The 24,921-nt window shown below is 46.3% G+C and overlaps 1 protein-coding gene across 1 annotated transcript in view; it reads left to right on the top strand.

The window, feature by feature from the left end:
- XKR6 (XK related 6) overlaps positions 1 to 22,215 on the top strand; it is a gene marked incomplete at both ends in the record, with an annotated part of 141,075 nt that extends 118,860 nt beyond the window's left edge. The window contains 2 exons of the mRNA XM_079550753.1: positions 4,000 to 4,196; positions 21,251 to 22,215. Coding sequence (XP_079406879.1) covers positions 4,000 to 4,196; positions 21,251 to 22,215 — 1,162 coding nt within the window. The remainder of the gene's footprint in view (positions 1 to 3,999; positions 4,197 to 21,250) is intronic.
- Between the last annotated feature and the right edge of the window lie 2,706 nt (positions 22,216 to 24,921).

Here is a 24,921-nt window from a genome sequence, read left to right as displayed (position 1 = left end):
GGTAGGAGGGTGAGACAGCAGCTGGGTAACTCACCCCAAACCATCCTTCTTCTGCCAGGGCTGAGCACCAGGGAAATGGTTGGTGCCACAGGATGGCAAGGGAGATGGTGCCTGTTCACACCGTGTGCATTGCTACCATGTTGTTCAGGTCGTCACCATGCATCTGTAGTACTGGGGGAGAGGGGAGAAACGAAGGAAGTTGTACCTGCTGCCTTCGTGGTCCCGATGAACCCCAATGAAGCCAAAAGGGCATTGTAAGGTCCTGCAAGCAGAGTTAATTTTTTGAGCTTCCTCTTATTTCTTATGCTCTGCTTCTGGTCTGTAGGGAGCAGTCAGGAGTTCGTTCGTGTGCCTCTACTATCTGTGATCTTCTAGGGTCAAAAATGAGCCTAGATGGGTTAAAACTGTCAAAAGTGATCCTTGAGGTCAGAATAGTCTCATTTTTTTCCATTCAGGATTTGCTTCTCAGAAAGCAGTAGTAGGCTTGGTTGTCATTGGTGAAGATGAGTTTCCTAACCTGGAGTTGTTGGGAGTGGACTGAGTAGCCCAAATCCTATTACCTTCCATCTTTCCATATACCCACAGTAAAATGGGCAATTTCAAGACCTGCTCATGGTCACTGTAACTTCATCAGGCTGCTAAACTGTTAGCATCACTACTAGATTGATCAAGGCATAGTAGTGATCTCGCAAATAATAACCTCAACAGGGTTCAGAACCGAGCAGGGGCTGGAAATCACTCCTAGTACTGATCTGAAGGCAGCCAGCTGGCTTGGGGTCATGACAGAGCTCATTTCTAGGGTCATCTTGGGCCAATTGGCCTGCGGTAGGGCAGTCAGGCTCACATGCTTTGTTGACTGTTGTAGATGCAGTGTGAGATTCTTGACCTTGGTCAGCCTGCGACTGTGTGGGACAGGCCATTAGGGCACTTCTTCCCTTAAAACACAGCCCAGGGGCTAGGCTGCTATTCCTTACCTGTGGCCCTTGCACGTACCACTGTCCTTGTCTTTTCCCTCAATGCCTGGGGCATGCTCCTACACTTTCTGCTGGTGGTACTCAGACACCTCTGTCAAGAGAACAGAGCCAAGGAACAGACAGTGTCCTGGAACAGTTCATGCTGTTATATCATCCATGCAGGCTCCGACAACTTTGGCCAAGGCCAGCCAACACAGATGTAGACACGTGGAGTCGAGTCATGCCAGCTGGCCAAACGCTTTGGTCTCTTTTGTTTAATGGTACAGACACAGCCTCTGACTCCACAATCCCATCTCCGGGCATTTCTGCTAAGCAGTCTTTATCATCCACGGGGTCCCATCCAAAAGTTATTTGACCACATTTTTGTAGCTGATGGCTTTCGCTCCTCCGAAATGTGCTTTGTCGCAGGACGGCATCGCCTTTGCCCCGCGTGGTTTGTGTGCTGCTGCAGCATCCGTAGTAAATAAGCATGAGAGTAATTATACCAACAGGAATTCTGGGAGCCCTGCCAGAGCAGAGGGGACAGCCAACCCTCTGTGCATGTAAAGAAAAACACCCCAGCCCCAAATTAGTTCTGTCTCTTGAAGCCGGGATGGAACTCAGAACTAAAAATACACACGTGCACGCAAATACACACACCAGCAGATAAAAATAGCCAGCATTCAAGAAAATAGAAAGCCTGAAGTTAGGCTCCTGTATCCAAAATTAAGCTCTTAAATAAATAAATTAGCCTGATTTTCAAAAGCGCAGAGCAGTGAATGGCTTTCACTGTCATAAGGGGAAGCATCGTGTTGCTGAAGCTTGAGGATCAGGCCTCAATATGGATTTGAAAGTCTAATTATAGAACCCTGTTTGCTACTGGCAAAGTATTTTTGCCTGGACCAAGAGACGGAGCGGTGTGTCATCTTCTGGTGGTGAGGCAGGATTCGCTGCCTTGGGAAGCTCAAAAGTCGGAAGGGTTTTTTTTTTCTCAGTGGAACCACAAGGGGTGTTGGGCAAGGGGTTGAGGTTGGGAGGTGGGGAGAGTCGTAGAAGCATAGAATATCCCCAGTTGAAAGGACTACCGAGTCCAGCTCCTGGCTCCACACAGCACCACCTGGGTACGGTTGGCTCTTTCGGCTGCCAGGGCAACACTGTCGGTTCATGTTCAACGTGCCAGAACCCTCAGATCCCATTCCACAGGACTGGTGCCCAGCAGTCCTCCAGTCTGTATGTATAGCCTTGCTTGCTCCATCCCAGGTGCAGAATCCAGCATTTGCACTTGTTTAACAGCGTGCAGTTGGTGATGGCTCAGCCTTCCAGTTGGTCCAAATCTCTCTGCAAGGCTTCTGTGCTTCTGAAGGAGTCAACATCTCCCACCAGTTTACTGCTGGTGAGACATCTGCGTTCTTGCTCACCGCCTGTCTGGAGGACTCAGGAGAGCCATTTGGACATCATGACTCAGTTTCCCCAACTATGGAAGGAGCGTGGTGCAGCCAACCTGTGCAAAAAGCCACGGGTTCAACAGTTAGGTGTGATGCTGACATTGCTTGTTCCAGCTCCTGATGGAGTCAGGATCAGGCCATGCATCATCCAGTGCATTTTGTGCAGGTGCAGAAGGGGAGCTGCTTCTTGCTCTTCTTGAGTGACTCAGCGAGTCCACGGGTGCTTCCACCCCACTGGGGTTCCGCTGGGGCTGTCCCACCAGTGTCACCTGTCATCTGTGTAGCATTTTTCTCGAGTGTCGAGCCCCACCTGGTGGCTTTCCTGCGTCAGTCATTTGGTTTCCTCTGAGTCTTCCTTCGGGGTCTTTAATTTTCTGTGGTTGTGAAGAGCAAACGGGAAAGACAAGGTGCTTGGGCAAGGGCAGGGCTTGCAGAGCTTCTCTCCCCTCTCCCTGTCGTTGTTTAGAGCAACCAAGAGTTGCATCCTTTCCTCACACTCTTCACAGAATGGCCTGGGTTGAAAAAAACCTCAAAGATCATCTTGTTTCAACCCCCTTCCTTGCCATGCAGTCCTGGGTGGCTAGGAATGATTTCAGCAGTCTGCTGGAACCTTGGTTTGTGAAGCTGGGATCCCATCCCAACACCACATCCCACCCCCATGCAGGCATCTGAGATGGGGCAGAGGGGTTGTTGCTTTCCACTGATTCTCTCAAATGACCAGCTTTGGGGTCAGCATTAAGTACAGCAATTCCTATACTACATCTCAGAGCATAAGGTTACAGCTACTGCTCAGAGTTAAAGAGAACTACTACTAGGTCATTAATATCAGCAAGAATTAGCAGGGAACCTGTTAGGAGATACTTATTTTCTTAAAATGCTATGAGTCTCGTTAGATCTGGGCAGCTTGTGCTGCTCTGATTTGATCAACTCTGGTGACAAAGGCTGGCTGAAGGTTCTCTCAAGGGAGGTTGTATTCGTAGGGTGAGGTTTGCAGGTCTCCTTGCACACCTTGCTATGGAAACAGAGACAGCATCTCCTTCTAGTCCAGTAGGGCCAAAAACCTCAATTGTTGACCAGTGGCAAGCTGTGTGGCCTTTTGCATTCACGTGTGCTGAAGGTGAAAATGCCATCCTGTTGCTCCGCCAGTGATGATATGCAGTCATATCTCTGGGGTTCATGAGGGAGGGGCCTCTGTGGAGTGTTGAAGGGTCTCAGGCCATCGGTCGGACCACCACCAAGTGTCAGTAACAGCCTTTGCTATGTAGCTTCTCCTTTCCTCAAGAAAACAAAGTAGGGGAGTTACTCCCTTGTGCAAATGTCCCGTGAGCATTTCCTACCCCTCACACGTCATATTTGGGTGGTGTCAGTCAGAGATGTCCCACTTCTGCATTGCACAGTGAGGATGCTGTAGGTTTCTCAGACCCTCCGATCCTACAGGAGTTGCTGTTGCTGTTAGAGCTGCAGAGACACCTGTGTCCATCCCAGTCTCCCTCTTCCCCCAACAACTTCCCTTCCCCCAACTACTGACCCACAGCCCCGTTCCCATTGGATTCTGTTGGACGCTCAGTCTCACGCTTTGCTTTTCCTCTCGTTTCCTGCAGGTATATCCGAACTATGTACCTGGGGATCCAGAGCCAGAGGCGGAAGGAACACCAGCGGCGTTTCTACTGGGCTATGATGTACGAATATGCAGACGTAAATATGTTGCGCCTCCTGGAAACTTTCCTGGAGAGCGCTCCTCAACTGGTGCTACAGCTCTGCATAATGATCCAAAAGAACCGTGCAGAAACATTACCATGTAAGTGGGCCCCTCGTCCTCCCCTCCCCATCCTCCCAACCTTCCCCATGATCCCTTGCTCAGCTGCCGACGGACGCAACCTAATGGTGTTACGGGGCTGCCACTTTGGACAAATCTCATTCCAGCTCCACTCTGCGTTTGCTGGGTAAAATCTGTGCTTGTTCCACTGAGAAAAAAACAGTATTGGTCAAAAGATGAGGTTCAGCTCTTCCAAACCGTGTACAGTCTGCTGCATTATCAGGAGGAGGCGGGCAATCTCTGTTGCAGTTGAAAGTGCCACCACTCATTTGTCACCTGGCACTGGGTGAACACAATCCTTCTGTGCCTCAGTTTTCCTCCTAACATCTGTGAGATGATAAAGCTGGCCAGATTTGGCATTATGTTGTGAGGACAAACAGCTCAATGTCTATGCAATGCTCTGATGGTGTTAAGGATAGTCAGTGTATAAGATGTCGTATAAGAGCTTCTATTGTGGGTTGGAGGATCTTTTGTGAAGGGAGCCCAGTAATTAAGGTTGATCGTTGTCATACCCTGCCCATAAGAGGATGAAGGGGTGACCATGGTACCATCATTCTCAGCAAACCCAAGAAAATAGAGGGGTGAAGTCAGTGGAAAGGAGTGTGTGGACACAAAGATGTTGTAGAGTAGGTATCTCTGGAGACATATAGACAGATGAGCAGAATCTTAGAAGCAGACACAGAGCAGAGTTGGCCAATTCTAATATCTTTTGCTGCAGCAAGGTTTTGTAGCATGGGGATTCCATCCCAGCCAAGAAGCATCAGCTCCTATCTCAGCCCTTGGATGAGCATCTCCCCATTCCTTGCCCGTGGGCAAGCTGGCCACCAACTGGTCTCCAGCTTGAGAAAGAATTGTCCCTTCTGAGAACCATCAGTGGTATCAGTAAGAAGACCTGTGGCTGTTTCAGTTTGCCACTTCCAGGTGTGGCTGCCTAATCCACCGGACAGGCTGCATCATTTTTTTCCTTCTCCCTTCCTCCAGCCATGCAGTTCTTCCATTCCCCCATCAAAGTGAGCAGCCTGCTCTCTCTTCTGAGGCAGCACACATCCTCTCTCTGAGAGCACAGCGCAGCAGGTGATGCCCAGGGATGCAGGCAGCACAACTTGCTCAGCACTCCTGGCCCAGATGCAAGGTTTCCTGGAGCTCCTCCTAGTCAGCACATAATTCTGCATAGAGAAATTACTGAGAGGATCAGTTAGGAACAGGAGCATCAGGGATTTCCCTAAAAGCAGGCAGAAATGAAAGGAAATGGAGTATTGTTAGGAAGTCAATGTGTTTAAAAATCCAGCTTCTTCTGACTCATGGTGTCGTGTGTCATGGGACAGGAGAGGCCAGTTCTGCTTCTAAACAAGGAGAACGTCAGCTGCATCACTGGGGGATGCACACGGGCAAAGCAACCCACATCAGGACTTGTAAACCCAGGAATGGCCCATGCTTATATATCCACACTCCAGTTGTTCCTATATGACTCCCACAGTCTCTCATGGATTCGGTCAGTGCTAGAGGATGGTCTGTTTACCATTTCCCACAGCATACATCCCACTTTGAAGCTTCAGTGTTCCCTAATCTTAAGACTACAATGCCAAACCCAGTGCTGGAAGCCAAGGCAGTCTTGAGGAGCAAATGTCAGCTCACATTTCCATCTCCTATGCATTAGATATGGGGTCAGTGCGATGACTATTAGGACTTTTTGCCTTTTCCTTTTCCTTTTGGTTCCCATGTTAAGATAGCTGTTGAGATGAGAGGATTGGATCCATTGGAAATACTTACTTAGACCCACAGCATCTCCTTCAGAAATGTTTAGGAACACAGGGACAGCAAGGGCTGATCTTAACAGCTGTAGTTGCAGTTAGCAGGGAGCAGATGGGGATGAGATCAGATTTATACTTTATTTCCTGGGTTCCATTCATACTGGATGGATGGGGCTTTGAGCACCTGAAGGAGCTATAGGTCTCCCTGTTCATTGCAGGGCAGTTGGACCAGGTGGCCTTTACATGTCCCTTCCAACTCAAAGGATCCCATGATTCTGTGGTTCTATTCTGTGGATGGGCAGAAGAATGAAAATCCTTACCATGCTTTGCAAGAATCATTTTAGTCTGAGAAGCATCTCTTTGAAAGGGCTGGGGGAAATGTATTTACCTGTTTCACTAACCCAGATCGCCCAAGAATTAGCATCTCCTGCATGCTCTGACACCACCAGCCACATAAGTGCTGGAGTTGGAACTTGAGGTAAAGTCCCAGATTCTGTACAGCTCAGGACGTCATCTGCTGAGATTTCATGAAGGTCAGACCCGTTCCTTCATCATATCCTTGGCACAAGGCAGACCAGATCTCAGCTTAGCTGCTGTTGCCTGATGACTTGGGAAGAGCAGAAAATAGCACGGAGAGAAAAGAAGCGAGAACGCAATGTACTCCATCAGGTCAGCAGATCTGACCTGGAAGATGCATGCTGAGAGCCTGAGCAGGAGAACCTCGTGCTGTGGCTGCTGGGACAAGTGGGTCTACATCAGTTCCTGAATATGTATGTGGAAGGAGCTGGTATTGGTATGCAGGCCCATTGCGAGCAATTCATCTGCTGCAAGCGCAGCTGTCTGCAAAACTGGCAGTCAGTTCAGAACAGTCATAGCATCATTTCCATTTAGGTTGGAAAAGACCTTCAAGATCATCAAGTCCAACCGTCAACCTCACCTACAGGGTGTCATCACTAAGCCTTGTCGTGGCGCCAGCGGAGGGTGAAGGAGGGAGGATACCTCCAAAATGTGGTCAGCCCGTATCCAAAAGGGCCAAAGGATGGGGCTGTGAGCAACCTGGTCTAGAGGGAGGTGTCCCTGCCTATTGCAGGGGGCTGGAAATAGGTGATCTTAAAAGTCCTTTCCAATCCAAACTATTCTATGATTCTGTGATGGTTCTTTTCCAGGGAATGTAGAGGCAGCTGAGTTGAGATCAACCCTTTATCGTTAGGTAAAAGATGATGGGACTCAGAAGAAGGGGCAGCCCTGTCCCTCACTCACTGCAATTGTCCCCAGGCTTTTGGAGAGGACAGGATGGAAGGGTGGCCCATACCCTCAGATTCCTGGGCAGCAGTGCACAGAGGAATTCACCAATTGCCTTGAATATCAATTACACGGTGTATTTAAGGGAGGAAACATAATATTAACAGCAACCAAAAAAAATAGCCCAGAAACACAGATTTTCATTCCATAACTGCTCCTTATGGATAATCCACCTCCCTTCTTGCGGAGTAAGCTGCTGTAAGCCCACATCATCCTTCAGAGATGCCTGTTCCCCTGTGCTGAATGGCATGGGGCATGTACAACCAGCTTCTAGGCAGTTGGTGAGGGAAGAGAGACGTCAGTTTTTTCACCATAAATCTCTTAAAGAGGTTTCCTTTCACTTAATTTTTTTTCATGTGGCTACTTAAAAATTTAATGAGATTTAGCAGAATGTCAAGTGTCCCTCCCTGTCATGATACGAGAGTTTTTTTCAATGCTTTTGATGGGAGCTTGCCTGTGTGAGGCTGCAGTGTTCAGTGCAGGGTTTTTCCCCACCATAAGTATTGTCCATCCACTGACGCTGTGCCGTCTGCTGTGTAGCCCTGCTGCTGATCTGAAGGAGATTTTCAACATAAGCCTCCACTGTTCACAGCTCTGTTGTAACCTCCAGGATTCTGTAAGGCGTCTGCACTCTCTGCAGCCTGCAATCTGAATCTGCTTGTATATTTAAGGAACAGCAACATTAGCTTCAGCCTGCCTGAGGTGTCACTTGTTCAGGCTATGTGACATCATAACTACAGATGTGTGTTGGTTGCAGGGCTGTGGTAGAGTTTGCAAAAATCATACCCAAATCTATTTGCTCCTGCCAAAGCAAAGTGTTGACTGTTTAGGATTAGGGCTCGTCCTTTTTTGCAGAGACATTTCAGGATACTTTTTTTCCCTGCAGCTCTGTTCAGAAAACTGGAGCAGTTCTTGTGGGGAATTGGTGGGAAGGGTACTAGAGGAAATTCAGTGAGCTATCAGTTGTCCTTGCTGCCTGGAAAAGGCATTTCCAGCCATGCTGTGTGGGTTTGGGATGAGTCAACCTCCAGTTGACTCAACACCCCTGCACCTGAGTGAGAGGCTTCCTGTGTGAACGATAATGAGTTAGGTCGAATGTGAAGATAGACTTCTCAATTAATTTTCCCTGATGACAGGCTGATAGTTAACCAATAATATGCTGTGAATAATGGCTTTGCTGGGAACTATATACTGTCTGGAATATCCTGCTAGATGAGAAATACGTCTTACGGAATGGTTTGAGATGTAAAAACAAGGTGATATGTAAAGGACAACAAGTTAATGGATTACTTCATAGCCACTTACTTACAACTCATGCTCCAAAAATCAATGTAACCTCCTTAGCTGGGGCGAGTTAGAAAGGGAGCATTCAACCTTTCAACTTCTCCTGCCCAAGGAGGCTGTGGATGCCCCATCCCTGCAGGCATTCAAGGCCAGGCTGGATGTGGCTCTGGGCAGCCTGGTCTGCTGGTTGGCGACCTGCACACAGCAGGGGGTTGGAACTGGATGAGCATTGTGGTCCTTTTCAACCCAGGCCGTGCTGTGATTCTGTGGTAATAGAAATGTTTGTCTCAGAAAATCTTTGCCTCATTGAGTCCTAGATAGCAGGAGATAGGCTGAAGGAAGGGTCCAGCAGGGTCAGGCTCTAGGCTTGGACTTGTGCTGTGTGACAGTTCATAGGGCAAAAAAACACAACAGTAAAACTTTTCCCTGTGGATCTGGAGATGTTGGAGAGTTGGACTGCTGGAAATGGGAGATATCTGTCCTACAGCCCCAGTTCCCTGCGTCAGTGAGAGGTGAGCAAAAAAGCAATTGCTTGAAGCCATGTGGGCAAGGAGGAAAGGACTTCACTGGGTGTCTGCTCACTGAAAGAGCTTGGCAAAGAGGAGTTGGGTTATTTTCACTGAAAGCTTGCCCTGGTTGAACCACAGTTTCCCTTTAAATGTTTGTTGACAAACCACGGAGGCTCCAAACACGCGAGCAGCTCGCTCAGGAGGCCGCTCATATGACCCATGTGCTTTGCCAGACAGGGGCATATGGCTCTGTTCCTGCCTTCCCCTCCCTCTCACCAATGCCGGATGACAGATAGCAATTTGGTGCCCTGCTTGAAACGAGTCACTGGTCCTCAGCCAGTTCCCAGCAGCATCAAAAAAGCCATCTCCACAGTTGGCAGTGGGCACAGAAACGTCTTGCTCTGGCGTGCTGAAAGCAGGCCAACCCAAGGCCCAAGGCTGGGGGGAAAGCTTGCCCTATCATCAGCCGTAGTGTACCGGCACAGGGAAGGATTGGGTCCAGGAGTCTTTGAAGACAGGAGCAGCTTATTTTTTCCAATGGGATTTTGGAGGAAGCCCAGCAAGAGACGTCATCCTTCTCCCTTCTCCTACCCCCATCTTCAGCTTCTCCGTCCGCTGCCTTGCCATAGCTCTTGCTCTGTTATTTTGGAGCGCTGATAAAAAAAACCCCTTCTGTTCCACATCACGTGCCACCATCACGCACAGGACATGGCACAGCCAATAGAGATGAGTCACCATTCACAGGACAGCACTGGCAGGCAGCCAGCGCTGCCGGTTTTAGGTTTTGTAGACGGTGGCAGTCACCAGGGAGGTATGGCATCCTCAGAGCACTACACAAGCATTAGCTCATGCTTCTCCCAGCAGCTGCAAGCTGGGAAACCGAGGCACAGAGTGAAAGGTTTGATTAGCCTGAGGTCTTTGGGGGATCTTTGTGCTACAGGGTCCTGGAGAGCAAGGTCATGCCAAACAGGTCCCGGGCTGGAAATTAAGGCCTTTTCAGGTAATTTTGTGTTGCAGACTTTCTTGGACACATAGCTGCAAAGTCCTGGTTAGAGCATAGGAGACTGCGCACTGCAGTGCAATTGGCTGGTAAATTATATAGAAATTCAACCCTTTGTCTTCAGGTTGCTCCACTGTGCTCTGGGGTTCGTCTCAGGCATCCAGGAAACCGTGATAACTCTGGATGAGCAGGGAGCAGATATCCACTGAGATGGGCAAAGGAGACCTAGGGAAGATGCAAGGCAAACAGTAGGCAGGAACTTGTCCGTGTTTCTGTCCCTGACATAGATGGAGCAGTACAGGTTGGCTTAGTTGACAGCTGGCTCAAAATTGCTGAGCACTAAAGGAAAGAACATCTTTGCTTCAGAAGCTCTCACTGTTTTTATACGACCAGCTCAGGGTGACAGTCCAGAATCTTTCAGTAAATCAACAGATTTACTGAATCAGTGGAAATCTCCTCCTGAAATGACTTTTGTCCTAAGTGGCATTTGAGTGACCTCATTGCTCGCTAACAGAGGGAGTCCAGCAGGCAGAGCCACTCCTAAAACAACCAAAGGTGCAAACAGACATTTTCAATGGGGGAGCAGGTACATGGTTTGACCTCAGCCTGTCTTTGGGGATGGTGATGTTCTTTATCCTCTTTGAGAAGCAGTCTCAAACTCCATCCTGTAAATACATGAACTTCTGAGAAGACAGAAAGTCCCAGGAGAGATAAACCAACCTGAGGATGACTGAACTGGTTGATGCTGGCATGCCATTGGATTCTGGCCTGCTACACATTGCTCATGACATTTTCAGAGCGTGCAGAGCTTGGGAAGCAGAGGAAGAAACAGATTCCTGCTGTCATTCTTTGGAATCCATTTCTCTGGTGCCTGCAACTTCCTCACTGCAAGATGATACCAGCTGCACCACATCCGTTTTTGTCACTTTGTCACTCCCCCTCACAGAAACACTCTGCCAGACTCACTTTCCCTATGCCAGCCCTGCTATTCAGCCCCAGGGCTGAGATCCTCCCTCTTTTCAGGAAACCAGTCCTTTCCCTGCAATGACAGCGAGATAATTCCATCCTACACAATAGCAAATGTCCATAAACCATAAGGTGAGCAAGGTGTGCACTACTGACTCTTCTCAATGACTGAAAGTCTCTTCCTTTGGCTAGTAAGTGTGAACCAGACTGGATTCTCTTCTTGCCCCTCACGTGAGTCAGAAGCATTTCCAGGACTGAGATGAATCTGTTCCTTCAGTAGCCTGCAAATCACCTGTGCTTAGGTCTAACCATGAACAAGAGCTGCTGCGCAGGATCCATGTTTTATACTGTCGCACTGCTTGGAAGGCTTGCCTTGCCATTGCTTCACCCCCAAGGAGCTGGCTGTGGGGGCTGTATTTATAGCAGGAAGTTCATTTTCTAGAGGAACAGAAGATCGGATGATCTTGCTTCCCCAGTCTGGTGATGAATCTGTTGGGTTTCATCATGTTCCTAGCCCAAAACACATCAGAACATGAGCACAGCCACTAGATGTTGGTCGTCCACATGGTTCAATGAGCAGCACAGTCCCTGGCACATTTTTAGCACCAACCCCAACAATTCCCTGGCTTGTAGCAGACATTAGCGTGGGCCAAGGACCATTCCCAGTGAGCAGTCTGGATTGGGCCACCCTGTTTCAGAGGCTGAGACAGAACCATGACCTGGATGTAGCAGTTAACAGAACGAGGCTTTGCTCAGTCACTGATCTCCAGGCACAGAGCCCCAGGTTTGAGATCTGTGCTAGGAAAAGAGATTCTTGAATTTACATTTGGAAGTGGACAGAAGCTTTCCTTCACAGGCCTGATGTGCTCCCCTGTTTTTCAGAGTATTCCAGTCCCACCTGCAAGATTTCAGTGTCCATTCAGTTTGTCCCAAGGCAGATTTAAATTCTTCTCCGTGACGGTGGTTCTCATCCGAATTAAAAAAGAATATCAGGAAAAAAATGCTGTAGTAAATACCAAATGCACAGTGTGAAAATCCTGGAATACTGTATGTGTTTGTGGTAAGAGCTGTGTTGTTTCATGCCAGCTATCCCTATTCAGAACACAGAATTGGGTGGGAAATATTTTGTTTTAAATCAGACCATATGTTTTTTTCTCTAGTAAAGTTTTTCCCATCTCAGCGCGTTCTAGTAGTGTTGTAAAGTGTTTTCCAAACCAGATGTTCCTATTAGTAGGGTTCAAATGTTGTTGTGTCTTAAAAAAGATCTCAGTAAAGGAAGTTTGTTTGGATCTGTGCAGGGTGTAAATCAGAAGTGACTGCTGGGATCTGTGAAGATATTTGAATACTCAAGAATGTCAGCAAATCTTATTCTCTCAGTTAAAATAATCACCAAAAAGGTGGTTCTTTTTTCCTCCTGTTGCTCTAGGAAAGACTAGTCTCAACGTCAGAGAGAAAAAATCTAGATCTCATCAAGCAATGGCCATTCAACACTGAACATATAACCAAGAGGCTACAGGAGCAGCTCTGTCATAACGGGGCATCTTCAGTCAATCAGCATCAGAGGCTGATTGTAGATCTGTGTTAATCTACCAAGCACCTGCTTGGCTCTTTACATTTACTGTAAATGAAGCTTAGGTGGCTTTTCTCCCATTTCAGGTGCCCATTAAGATCTGGAGGGGCCTCAGCGTTGCTTGGCTGGTGGCCATACTGAGAAAAAGCAATGACAGTCTGTAGAGATGACTTCTGCACTTCTCTGCTGGCCTTGCTCCTTTCAGGTTGAGCCAGGTTTATGTTATAGACCCATTATAGACCCTACAGAGATGGATTTTAATATGCATGCATAGATGTAGATACGGTCCTTGCTGAGGTGTTTCCAAGGCATTGTGATGGAACATTTCAACTGAAATCCTTTGGGGTCTCTTAAGATGCCCTGAATCCTCTTGTCTGCGGTTGTTCAGTTTGGGGATTCAGGTATTTGTTGATTTGACTACTGTGTGTGTGTGTGTGGTTTTTTAGTGTTATCCTAAGATAGCAGTTAAGACATTCAGATTAACAGGAATTTAACTGGAGTCTTCATAATGACAGGGATGACTGTGTGGAGGGTAAGAGAAAAGTGGCATTTCATACAGTCTTTGAGAAAAACAGAAGTATGTTGGAGTTCTTGTGCTCTTTTTACAAACTGCCTCAACTGTGCCTAGGAAATCCTGTCTCCTGCTCAATAAGCTCATTACCACTGCAGAATTAGCCCAAGTAATTCATACCTGCATAAACGTAGACCAGGCTTAGACTGGGTATTTATTTATTCCTATATGGGTGACATTAGAAGCAAGAGATGCATGTAGCTAATGGTTCTGGGAGTTCCTGTGAACCTTGAAGCAGACCTGCCCATATGAGATTCAGCATGCCCTCCAAAGGGAGAATGCCCTTACAGTGAGATACTGGAGAGGTATTGGCATTTGGGTAGGATAGCCTGAGTCTCCAGTGCTAAGGGATGGATTTCCAGGCTATGTGAGCCCCAGCTTGAGGAATAACAGCAGCCATCCCTGTTGGAAACAACTCAAAGCTAGTGAGATCCTAACAGCAACATCAAAATGAGCTTATTGAAGTTCCTGGTTTATTGGCCAAACATCACAAAGGAAAGGCTTGTGTTGTGTTAACAGCCTGAAAATTGCATTCACTAAAGAGGGACTGTTTGCTTTTCGTTTGAGAGGCACAGTGAATTCTTTTCTTTATATTTGTTTAACATTTGGATGGAACGTTCCACTTAACACTTAAATGGAAGATGCATTTCCAATTAAGTAGCTTCTTGCTATAAATAGTGTTATACTAAATAAAAACTCATCAAAAGAGACCTCAAAGGACAGATTGGTCTTGTTGTATGTCCTCCTCTCTCCTTCGCTCCATGATTCCCTACATCTCTGGAGGTATCTTTGCTCATCAGCAGGGTGTTGGAGCATTGTTTCCTTGCTTGTCCTTCAGTGGTAGAGAATCTTAATGTTGCATCACCTGCATTTCCCCACGTTCTGTTGGTTCTGACAACTTCTGCTCTGTGGAAGCCAGCAGCTGTGCTGCCCAACCTGGAGCGAGGAACAGGTTTCCCCAATCCTCCTTTCTACTCTCCTCACCCTTCTGGAGCTCAGGGCTCTCCTCTGAGCTCTGGTGGGGATTTGGTAGATGCCAAACCACTGCTATCAGGGTGCTTTTTGTCTCTCTCCCTCCTACTTGCTTTGTCATTTCAGTTTGATCATCCACACTCCAGGCAGAGTCATTGGAACGTCGGAGAGGCATCTCATCCAGAGGGCTTCTCATCCCTTGCCTTTGACAGCTCTCCTAGAGTGAGATAAGCACTGAGGCACATGATGCAAGGAAGATCTTCATTAAGAATGTTGTAAAACTGGGGGAAGGCTTGCCAGTCCTTACATGAAAGGTGATTGATAGCCAACATTTCCAACAGGAGATGTGTCACTTCGCTGAGGGTATTCAAGGATATTCCGAAACAGAGAGCAGATTATCCCATTTCTGCTTGGCCTAGGGTGCTTGTGCCTCCTGCAGAAGGATCAGTGTCTGGCTTGCATCCATGAGAAGATACAAGACTGGATGGCCTCAGGGCCTGAGCCAGTTTGGCAGTTCCTGTGTTCACAGAGGATATGAATAGGAGGAGACGTGACAGAGGCAGCCGAGATAACGAGAGCACAGATCAGACGAATGTGGCTGGTCACCTCTTCTGGCAATACAGAAAAAAAGGGGCATTTGGGAGAGCTGAAAGGCAGCAGGATGAAAGGAGAGAAAAGCAAACCTTTCCGAAACACAATCCACAGTGAACCTGGGGAGCTCTGTTACTCAAGGCAGTGTAAAGCCAAAGACTTGGGGGGAAGCTAAAAAGGATCCAACATTTCTGGGGTCAGTGAGGACATCTGCAGACATCCTAATTATGTGGAAGGAGCAGGCTTTAGGAAGCATTCACATTTCAGGCCATGAGCCAGCTTTTAACTGCTTGGGGTTGGAGGGCAGCTCTCTGTGTGTGCAAGCTATTCTGAGGTTGCCTTAGTATGGCAACCTGCTCCCCCTCTCCCTATCTCAATACAAGGCTGAGGAATGTGGATGTTTATTTGGTCTAATATGGAAGAGCTTCTTTCTGCTATGTTGGTCACGGATGGTCCTGAGCAGAAGTTCAAAGCGAGCTTCATTGTATCAGAAAGTCCCAGTGGGACTATTCAGTGGTAGAAGACCAGATGTTGTCCAGATCTACTTGAAGCTTGGTTCTGGAACTGAGTTACTTGTCTTTACTCCCTACCTTTTGCAGTCTCCAGCATTTTTCTTATGGATTGGTACATCTCTCCCGTGGGAGTTAGAACAGGTCTGTGAGCATTCCTTGGGGGAATGTCTCATAAGAGGTCTCTAGCAAGAGAGCAGATGCTGAGGATTTGAAACTCAACTCTTGCCCAAACTGCAATGAAACCAAAGACAGGATATCAGAGCAGCCAGTGAAAAACTCAGTGATCAAGTCACATATCTTCCTAATGTCAGGCTCTGGTTTTCCATCACTGGTCACTCCAGCTCTGAGTGGAGTACAGACGTAAGCTGGCAATCCAATGCAAAGGCAAAGGCAGAACCCAGGATAGAGTCAAAGTCAGATTGCCATGACAGATGGGCACCAGTCCCCATCCTAGGAAATGTTTCAGTAAATCCCTTTTACCCAAACGTCCTCTGGATCCCTCAGCTCTTTTGGAATGGGATCCATTCCCCCTTGCTATGCAACTGAATTCGTCTTAGACAGCTTAACCTTCATTTTAAACTGTCCAAGTGCAGTTGACACCCTTTTTAGTCACCGGATGGAGGAAGACCCCCCCAAATTGGGGGGTTCATTTATTTTCCCATGTCTGAGATGGGTGAAGTGAGTCAACCTGATGGGAGGTCTGGTTTTGAGCCAAAATCATCCTTTGCATTAAAAGCAGACAGAGGAATGGAGAAGTTTCTGCCACCAAAGTTACGTGCAGCTCAGCTTTTGGACTTGGTTTCAACTGCAGAGTTATTTTCAGAGTATTCAAGGGCTATAGAAATAGGTGGCACACAGAGTGAGTATTCCATTCCTGGGTCAGACTCATGAATGATGCTAGTGTTCATCTACTGGAATGGACTGGGGACACAATGGGGAAAGGAGATGAAGTGAAATTCTATGGAGAAAATGAATGGCAAAACAGTCTATGCAGCCCCTGATTAATTTCTTTAATGGTAAAGATTCATATTCTTCCATTTTGAAAGTGAAAAACAAAGGGGAAGAATGAAAGAAAGAAGATAAAAGTTATTCCTTCCTCTAAAAGGAAACTAAAAGAAGAAAGATCAAGCATCAGACTCCACAGGAACAGATGGAAATTAGATCCGGAGTCTGATTCTGATCCCTTTTGCCCTGATGCATATAAATAACAATAATGGGTTAAAAAGAAGGGGAGAAGAACTCTCAGGCAGTGTTGTTACACAAGCAGGATCTGGCTCCATCTCTTTTGTATAGGAACGCGCTCGCCCTCTGTGTGCATCAGAATGAAGGCTGTTCCTAGATTCATGCTGAGCTTCAGTTAGGAACGTGCCACCCAAAGGGGAAAACACAATAAGAGGGTTCACTGCACAGAGCATGAGCAGCCAGAGAGTGATGGGGAGGACCCGAGATGTAGCACGCTGTGTTAAGCAGGTGCTGCCTCCATGCAGAGCTTGATGGAAGGGTTCGTGTCATGCTGAGCACTTGCTGTCCAGCCCACCAGAAGGAAACGTTGGTATCTTCCTGGTTTTGTAAGAGAATCTGCAGGAGAATTAATGTCAAAGAGGAAATAGAGAACCATTTAGGCATCATTTTCAGCTTTAAAGGGACACGCGCCACAGTAAGCAAGTAGGCAGTGTGCTGTACAAAATGCATTCAGATTTCCCACAGCAGATAACCTGCAGCAGAAGATGCTTTTTGTGAAAAACCTCTCTCTTCTGTAAAACAGAATCATAGAGTCATAGAATCACCAAGGCTGGAGAAGATCTCCAAGTTCATCCACTCCAACCATCCACCTACCGCCAAGATTTCCCACTCCACCATGTCCCTCAGTGCAACATCTAATAGTAGCAGTATGAGCAAGTGTAACACGTTCATTTTAAATATCATTTTTTGTGTGTGATTTGTCTGCAGCTGTTATTAGACAAGCTGTAAGGCCATGTGCAATTGTATAGCACTGACAAACCAGATAGCCTGAGATGTCTTTCCACGCACTGCTTTTGTTCCTAAATATTGGAGGGCTTTAAGAACAGCGATGGCCATTTAAAGAGGAGCCTTTTGTTTGAGTTTCACTTGTCAATGGGCATTTTTCAGAGAACTTCATTACATTTCTGAGGTGACCTTTTCTTTCTCTGGGCAATCAGCAGGAAACAGAGAAACAACAGCCTAAAATTCAGCCTGCCCCCATAAGCTTCCATCAGGCTCCAGGACCCTTCTTTTAGAGGGGTCTTTTTCTCCTCTCTTCCTACATCTTGCCCTTTAGACCCTTCCACATCTTTGGAGCCTTCTTTTGGATGCTCTTTAATAGTTTTACACCTTTATTCTGTTTTGGCACCCAAAACTGTCCATAGTACTCAAGGTGAGATGCAGTACTTAAGGTAAGCCTGTGATTATTTGAGAAGCCCTGAGTATCCTGCATCAGTCCAGCTTCCAGCTGTAAAATGTTAACTTCTGTATGCAAGCTTCTCCTACCTTCTAGCTCCATTGGGAGGTCTTGAATAGCCTAGAGTATCTCAAATGGTATATGAATCATATCTCAAATGTTTGCACTTAGCCCTCATTCTCCACTGAGTACAGTAAGAGGCATTCCTCAGCCACAGATGCCTCAAGGTGGTCTCTACCAAGGTGGTACCTCTACCAAGATCTTGGTATTTCATCTGTCAAATGAGGACACTGTAAGCTTTACCTCACTGTGCTGAACATAAGGTAGATGTTTCACTGTAGGGACTTTGGGGCACATTACTAAAGGCATCTGGGGGACTAATTCTTGTGATGTGTCATTCAAGGCACATGGGCTTGACTCCTCAGTAGAGCTGACTGTAGCCTGTGAGTCACCCACTGCTGCCTAGTGGGTGATAACAGGAGTTCAAGGGCTGTTGTGTAGCCTGGTACAGAGAGGTTTGAGATGCCACCAGCCTATGTCACCCTGGTCTGTTATAGGCAGGTGGCACAGACCTCATAGGTCTGTGAGGCTTCCAGTCCCATGATAGGTGATGTCCTGCTGGCTTAAGAGGGCCCACATAGGCTCAGCAAAGCAGGGCAGGTATTTTCTACTCCCAAGACTAAGCATAGAGAGGGAGGAGTGGGAGTGGGTTTTTTGAAGTGACTTCAGTTTCAAACCAACCCCAGCCTGGATTTGATAGACAAACCTTGGAAGGGAGTTGAAACCCACTCATGCACCTCATGAAGGTGCGTCAGTCACCATGTGCAAATTAATTAATTAAAGTAAAAATAAGAAAATACTTCCCATGTGATCGAGCTTGCCAGAACTTTTTGTTAAGTGGAGACTTCTCCAGAAGTCTGTTCAGAAATAAGGCCTGGGAGAAGTGAAATAGAAAAGAAAAGGTCATCCCAGAGTTTGCATCCCAGAATATCCTATTGTATGAAGAGGTCACAGGCTGGAATTAACAGGGAAATATGGGAATGAGAAACTCATGGCCAAGATGGCAAAAATCAAAGCATGCTTTGTCATTTAGGCTTGGATAAAATAGCCAGGGAATGATTTCTGTGGCATCCCAGTGCTGGAGAAACGTTCATATTGCTCCATGGTTCTGTTTGATGTCTGCCTACTGATTGCATCCTAATGACACCCAGCTCAAAGCTGCATTCAGCATAGAGCTGTGAATTTTTTAAACAGTGGCAAGAGTCTGTCAAACTGTCTAGAGAAACTTCACTCCCCTCCTCAGATCAGAACACAAATGAGGATGCAGCACGTATTTTGGTAAGGGTAGGACTCATCTTGCCTGTCCGCCAGTGTTTACAAGTCCACACACTCCCCTGTCAAGGATGGAGACAGACACTTTGGGAGCATGAGTCAACCCCCCCTGTCCCACACGTGGATCTTAGGACAGGGTGAATCACTTTCTGGGGGTGTCTGCCTCTTAAGGAGACGTTCAGATGACTGTCAGCAGGCCTGGTACCATGCAATGCGAGTGACTCAACACCCATACTCACAGCCAGCTCTATGCAATTTACAGGAAAGGCTGTGATTAGTGTAGGTTTATGCACAGAAAATGTTACAGTGGGAAAAGCTTTTATGTGTATGCTGGGTTTTTGTTTCTGATGCATTTTATTCCTCTCTCTCTACTAGAATAAATGATCTCAACTGAAACATTTTTAAGCCAGCGTGACACATCTGCCTCTTGTGGGCTGGCACTGCTTGAGTTTCATTGTTCAGGTACACCTAATGCTGTACATGTTTCTAGTATTGCAGCACTCACATAAGCCAACACCTGACTTTTATTTCTATTAATCATGGAAAGTTTTTAAACTGAATGGCTAGAAAAGATTGCAGCAAGTGATACTTACACACAGCGTGGCAATCACCTAAAAATTCTGTGACATTTCCCAGGCTTCCAAAACTGTTTATCATGTCCATCAAAAATATAATGCACCTTAGACAAATCATGCAGGCTGAAAATAAATCTGATGTACAACTATTTGGGGCTTAGGCTGTTCACTTTCAGAAGTTTCCATACTTTCCCAAGTCCTGTATACAAACCTTGTTGAGGTCACTCTGGAATGATGTCTGAAAAACCACAGGTCTTTCTACTGTCCCTACGGGAGACTTGCAGGCAGAGAGAGAAGGGAGACAGAAGGAGGATTTGAAGGTATAGATGATGCTTCCAGAGGAATTTTTGGCAGAGCCTTGGTCAAACAATTGCTACTCAGTTATTTGGCTTCTCGATCATGTATCTTAGTCCATCACCAGTTGCCTCACCTGCAGGGCTGTTGAAGTCCAGAGATCTGCAACAGAGGCAAAGGAGTGATATGCCAGTGGCCTTTATTTGTTTTCAGGAATCTGTCTCTTAATTTTTATGACGATGATTTGCTCAGTGATTTGTTCAGTTTAGCGTTGTGATGATCAATGGTATTGTATTCTCAAAAGATTATCACAGTTCTGGAGTGTGATGGAGTGCTATCTCATCCATTGAAGCAAATGAATAAGTTTAAGTGTTGGCTGTAATGAGGGAGAAGACCGAGACTCTTTGGAATACTGTGGGATGCCTGCCCCATGCCAGAGTGCAAGGGGCACAAGCTGGTAGCTGAGGTTGACCCCAGTGCAGGCAATGACCTCACTGGTGGGAGTGGTCCAGTAGGGTCCAAGAGCACTAGGCAGAGCTGAATGGTTCACTAGATGTCCCAGATAGAGCAAGGAGATGAAAGAGATCCAAGGTTCTTCAAGTGGGCCTCACCAAGACAAAAAAGGAAACAGGGCTGGAGGCATGACTGTAGGGTTGGTCCCGTGTCTGTTCTGGAGTCGGTGATGGAGGCGTGCTACCTTCAGTGCAGGTCTTCAGTCTGTCCTGGAAATAGGATTTCCAGGACTCCAGGATTGCTGGAGCAGTCAGGTTCTGTGTTTTGGGACCATCTGATGGGTACTGATGGCATCTGTATAATCATCTGCATGTGACCACCAGTGATAAAAGTGATCACCTGCTTATTTCTCCCATTGGTGGATGCAAACAGAGGTTCCCGATCAAGGCAGGATCACTTACAAGTTAACGTGAATGCACCTTGTAGGAAAGTATTTTAGATTAAAAAGGATGTGAAAGAATCATAGTTGTTCTGCTCTTCCAAGGATGTGCTCCAAGATGGATCTCTTTTTGCAGAAAGTAAACTTCATCCTTGGGCTGCAACCCAAGGGATGGGATCTGAGTTTCAGATTCTCAGATGTGGATGTAATCATGATGAGGACAGAGGCTGTTTTTGGTAGGAAGGGCAGAGCTGGGGTGGGGTGGCAGAGCCCACTGCTTGTGAATACAGGCATCGGAAAACACATGGATGTAGCATCGATTGCAATTCCCACACTGATATTTCTGTATTTCTCTCCTCCAGACTGTAAGGACACCCTGGCGTGAGTTGAACCTTTGGGCTACTGAGCCTGCCCCAGATGCAATAATTTAGTGAGCAGATGATGTTTTCAACCAATCCTCCTGTCTAACTCAGTGGATCTGTGTGTCTTCCGGCAGGTGTGTCCTCTGTGGCCTCCCTGATGTCCCTGGCTTGGGTGCTAGCCTCCTATCACAAGCTTCTTCGGGACTCTAGGGACGACAAGAAGAGTATGAGCTACAGAGGGGCCCTCATCCATCTCTTCTGGCGCCTCTTCACCATCTCATCCCGAGTTATTTCTTTTGCTCTCTTTGCTTCCATCTTCCAGCTCTACTTTGGGATCTTTGTAGTGGTCCATTGGTGTGCCATGGCTTTCTGGATCATCCATGGTGGGACAGATTTCTGCATGTCTAAGTGGGAGGAGATCCTCTTCAACATGGTGGTAGGGATTGTGTACATTTTCTGCTGGTTTAATGTCAAGGAAGGGCGGACTCGATACAGAATGTTTGCGTATTACACGGTAGTCCTGACGGAGAACGCTGCCTTGACGCTCCTTTGGTATTTTTACAGAGATCCTGACACCACTGACTCATATGCCGTGCCAGCACTGTGTTGTGTCTTTCTTAGCTTTGCTGCTGGGATAGCTTTGATGCTGTTATATTATGGTGTGCTGCATCCCATGGGGCCAAGAGCTAAGATCTTTGCCAGCTCCTGTTGCGCCGAGCTGCTCTGGGGCATTCCTTTGCCCCCCGATGTTGAGCCCATGGCACCCCAAACCCCTGGGTACCGGGGGGCCCAGGCTACGCCCACCAGAGCGGTCACGGAGCAACAGGAGGAACTCACAGCTGACACTTGCTTGCCCGTTTTCCAGGTGAGAGCAATGGTACCATCTACTCCATCTGGGCGACCCTACCCCCCCGAGGGGCCTCTCATTAAGATTGACATCCCAAGAAAGAGATATCCTGCATGGGATGCTCATTTTGTAGACAGGAGGTTAAGAAGAACTATCAACATCCTCCAGTATGTCACCCCCACAGCTGTAGGTATTAGGTATAGAGATGGACCTCTCTTATATGAGTTGCTACAATATGAATCTTCACTTTAAAGCTCCTTAAAGCAAAAGTAAAAGAGGGGACCTTATTTTTGTTTACGGTAAACACAGATCATGAAACAAACACAAACCTTCAGATAAGCTTTCTTTCTGGTTGCTGTATGTATAAAAAAAAAAAAAGAAAAAGATATTCTCTATGTTTTGTAAGTAAAAACAAAAAGAAAAACTTTTCTTTTGTTTTTTACACACAAGAAACAGTATTTCAACTTCCACACCTAGGATTCACAGGTGGAGAAGGAGGCATCTCCACATCAGTTTTATACCGTACACCAAGTGTAGAACATTACTTATGGGATTGGTGCTGATTGAAAAATAAAAAAACAAACAAACAAACCTACAACTGCCTTATGCCCTTAGGTGCTGAGTTTCATTAAGTACTGTCACCTTTCTCATGCAAAACTCTTTGATGATTATATGCCAGGAAAATAATGATAATAATAATAATGATAAAGGAATACATGATTGAAATACGAACCTTAAAATTAATAAGGAAAAAAAAAAAAAGAAAAGAAAAAGAAAAAAATTAACAAAGAGACTGAGAGAAATGTCCGAAAATATCTCATTGCTCTCATTGGATTTAACTTAAGAAAACAAAACAAAACAAAACAAAGAAAGCAAGGCCAAGACACCCTGATGGAGATTGTTTTTTTCCTAACGGCTAAAAGACAACATCAGGTCTGCAGCTCCGGTTGGCGGCACATTTGTGACGCTGTTTGGCCAAGCCCGCTCACCTTGCCCGAGCCGTGTTGTAAATGTGGCCCTGCTGGGGAGCCACGTTCCTCCTGCAGGTGGCCCAATGCGCCGTGGTCAGTTTGCAGAGGGGGAACGTGGCAACGCACAGCTGATCTTGTCTTGAGCAGCTGCACGTGCTGATGCCCACTGGCTTCAGTGGAATCAATAACCACCACCTGAGCCCAGAATGAGGCCGGCCACGTTGATCTCTGGAAAATAAAACAAGAGATCTCCAATTGTGAAATTTTATACCAAAAAAATGCTCTACTAAAGTATACCTACGCATCTCTAATAATTTCAGTAATAATAAAACTCAGCATAGTAGCAAAAAGCGAGTCAATTTAAAGGCACAATACTTGATCAGTGACTGGCAAAATAATTTGACCTACTGTATCATTTTAAGGCTGTGAAAGGCATACGTGTATTATTTGTAATCTCGTGTTAAGACCTGTCACGTCTCATTCAGTGCGAGCCTTAAAGTGATTGTAAAGCATCCTTTGTTTCATTTGGGGCTTTGGGGGGTTTTGATTTTTTTTTTCCTTCTGTTTTTTGGGTTTTTTTTGTGTGTGTGTGTGTGTTTTTGTTTTATTTTTAAGGAAAACAAAAATCTGAAAATCGGGATAAGCAAAGGAACGAACAAACAACAACAACACAAACAAACAACGACAGGAAAACAAAACAAACAAAAAAGACAACAAACTTCTTCAAACGGTAATAACCTGTAAACTGACTCAACGTCTCTTGAGATGATTTTGGTGCTTTGTATTTTTTGTTGATGTTGTTGTGATTTAGCTGAGATTTCTTCGACTCGGTACATGTGGGGAACTGCTGATAAAACTGTCTCGTGTCACCCTCGACTGTAAGTACATGGCAAGAAACAACACCGCAGGAAGCGTAGAGGGAGCATCGTGGTGTAGCTTAGCCTTCCCACCGCAAGGAGATTCTGCCGCCTCCGATCACGGCCAAGGGTCGCGTGGTTGTCCTGACATTTCCCGCTAACCCGCCCGCTGTCAGACCATTCGCATCTCTCGACTTCTGTTTCCGTGCTGGAATCTCTGTTTCGAGTTCAATCACAGGGTCGCGTCCACCCACCGCCCTTTTCCTTTTGGAGGGTGTTACTCTTTTAAAGGAGTATTCCCGTTTCAGGGCATCTTTTCAATCCCACCGCCCCTCTGCTTGGGAGGGGAGAAGCAACAACGACAAAAACGGTATTTTTACGTGAGTGCTGTAGTGTTTTCTCTGTGTGCGTTTGCAGTTTTTTATTCCAGAAATACTGTAACTGTCTAGGGTGCAAAACTCCCATGCTGGCCTCTTCTGTAGAGAAAATCAGCATGGGGGGATATTTTTTAATTACAATTATGATTATTGTTATTTTCTTTTATTTGAAGAATCAGTTTTGTTTTGTTTTGTTTTGTTTTTTTTTAATTATGATAGCATTTGAAGAAACTAGTACAAATTTTATATAACAGTTTAAAGAAGCTGAATGCTTTCTTCGCCTGAATATACCTGACGAGAAACATTTTTTTCAATCAGTGATCCTTTGCAGTATTCTGAGAAGAAAAAAAAAAAGGAAAAAAAAAGACCCGTTTTTCTTTTTTTTTTTTTTTCAGTTGTGCCATTTTCTTTTGTAAAGAAACTTTTAACTCGTGTCCGCCCCTCTTAAGGAGGGCAGGACTCATTTGCGCCAAACTAGAGACACACGGCAAAGTTTGTACAAAGCCAAATTGTCACTGGTACTGTAACTCCCAGTCAAACCCCCATTTCAGGCAAACGTTTCTGGGCTCTGATTAGAACTGACGCGATGGCCACATTTTCATGCAGAGGGAGGTGTTTTGTCTTGTCATCCACTGCCCAAATTCCTGATCCCTTGTTTATCGTGCTCATACACATGTCTATCTACCCTTATGTACATTTGTGGAAAGCTTCCATTTGCTTTCTCCATTGCCCATATGCTATAGTCAGTCCCCT

The sequence above is a fragment of the Tetrao urogallus genome (assembly GCF_951394365.1).
Source record: "Tetrao urogallus genome assembly, chromosome: 2".
NCBI classification, from domain to species: Eukaryota; Metazoa; Chordata; class Aves; order Galliformes; family Phasianidae; genus Tetrao; species Tetrao urogallus.
Note: the sequence above shows the minus strand (reverse complement) of the source record. Positions and strands in the feature narration are given on the sequence as shown.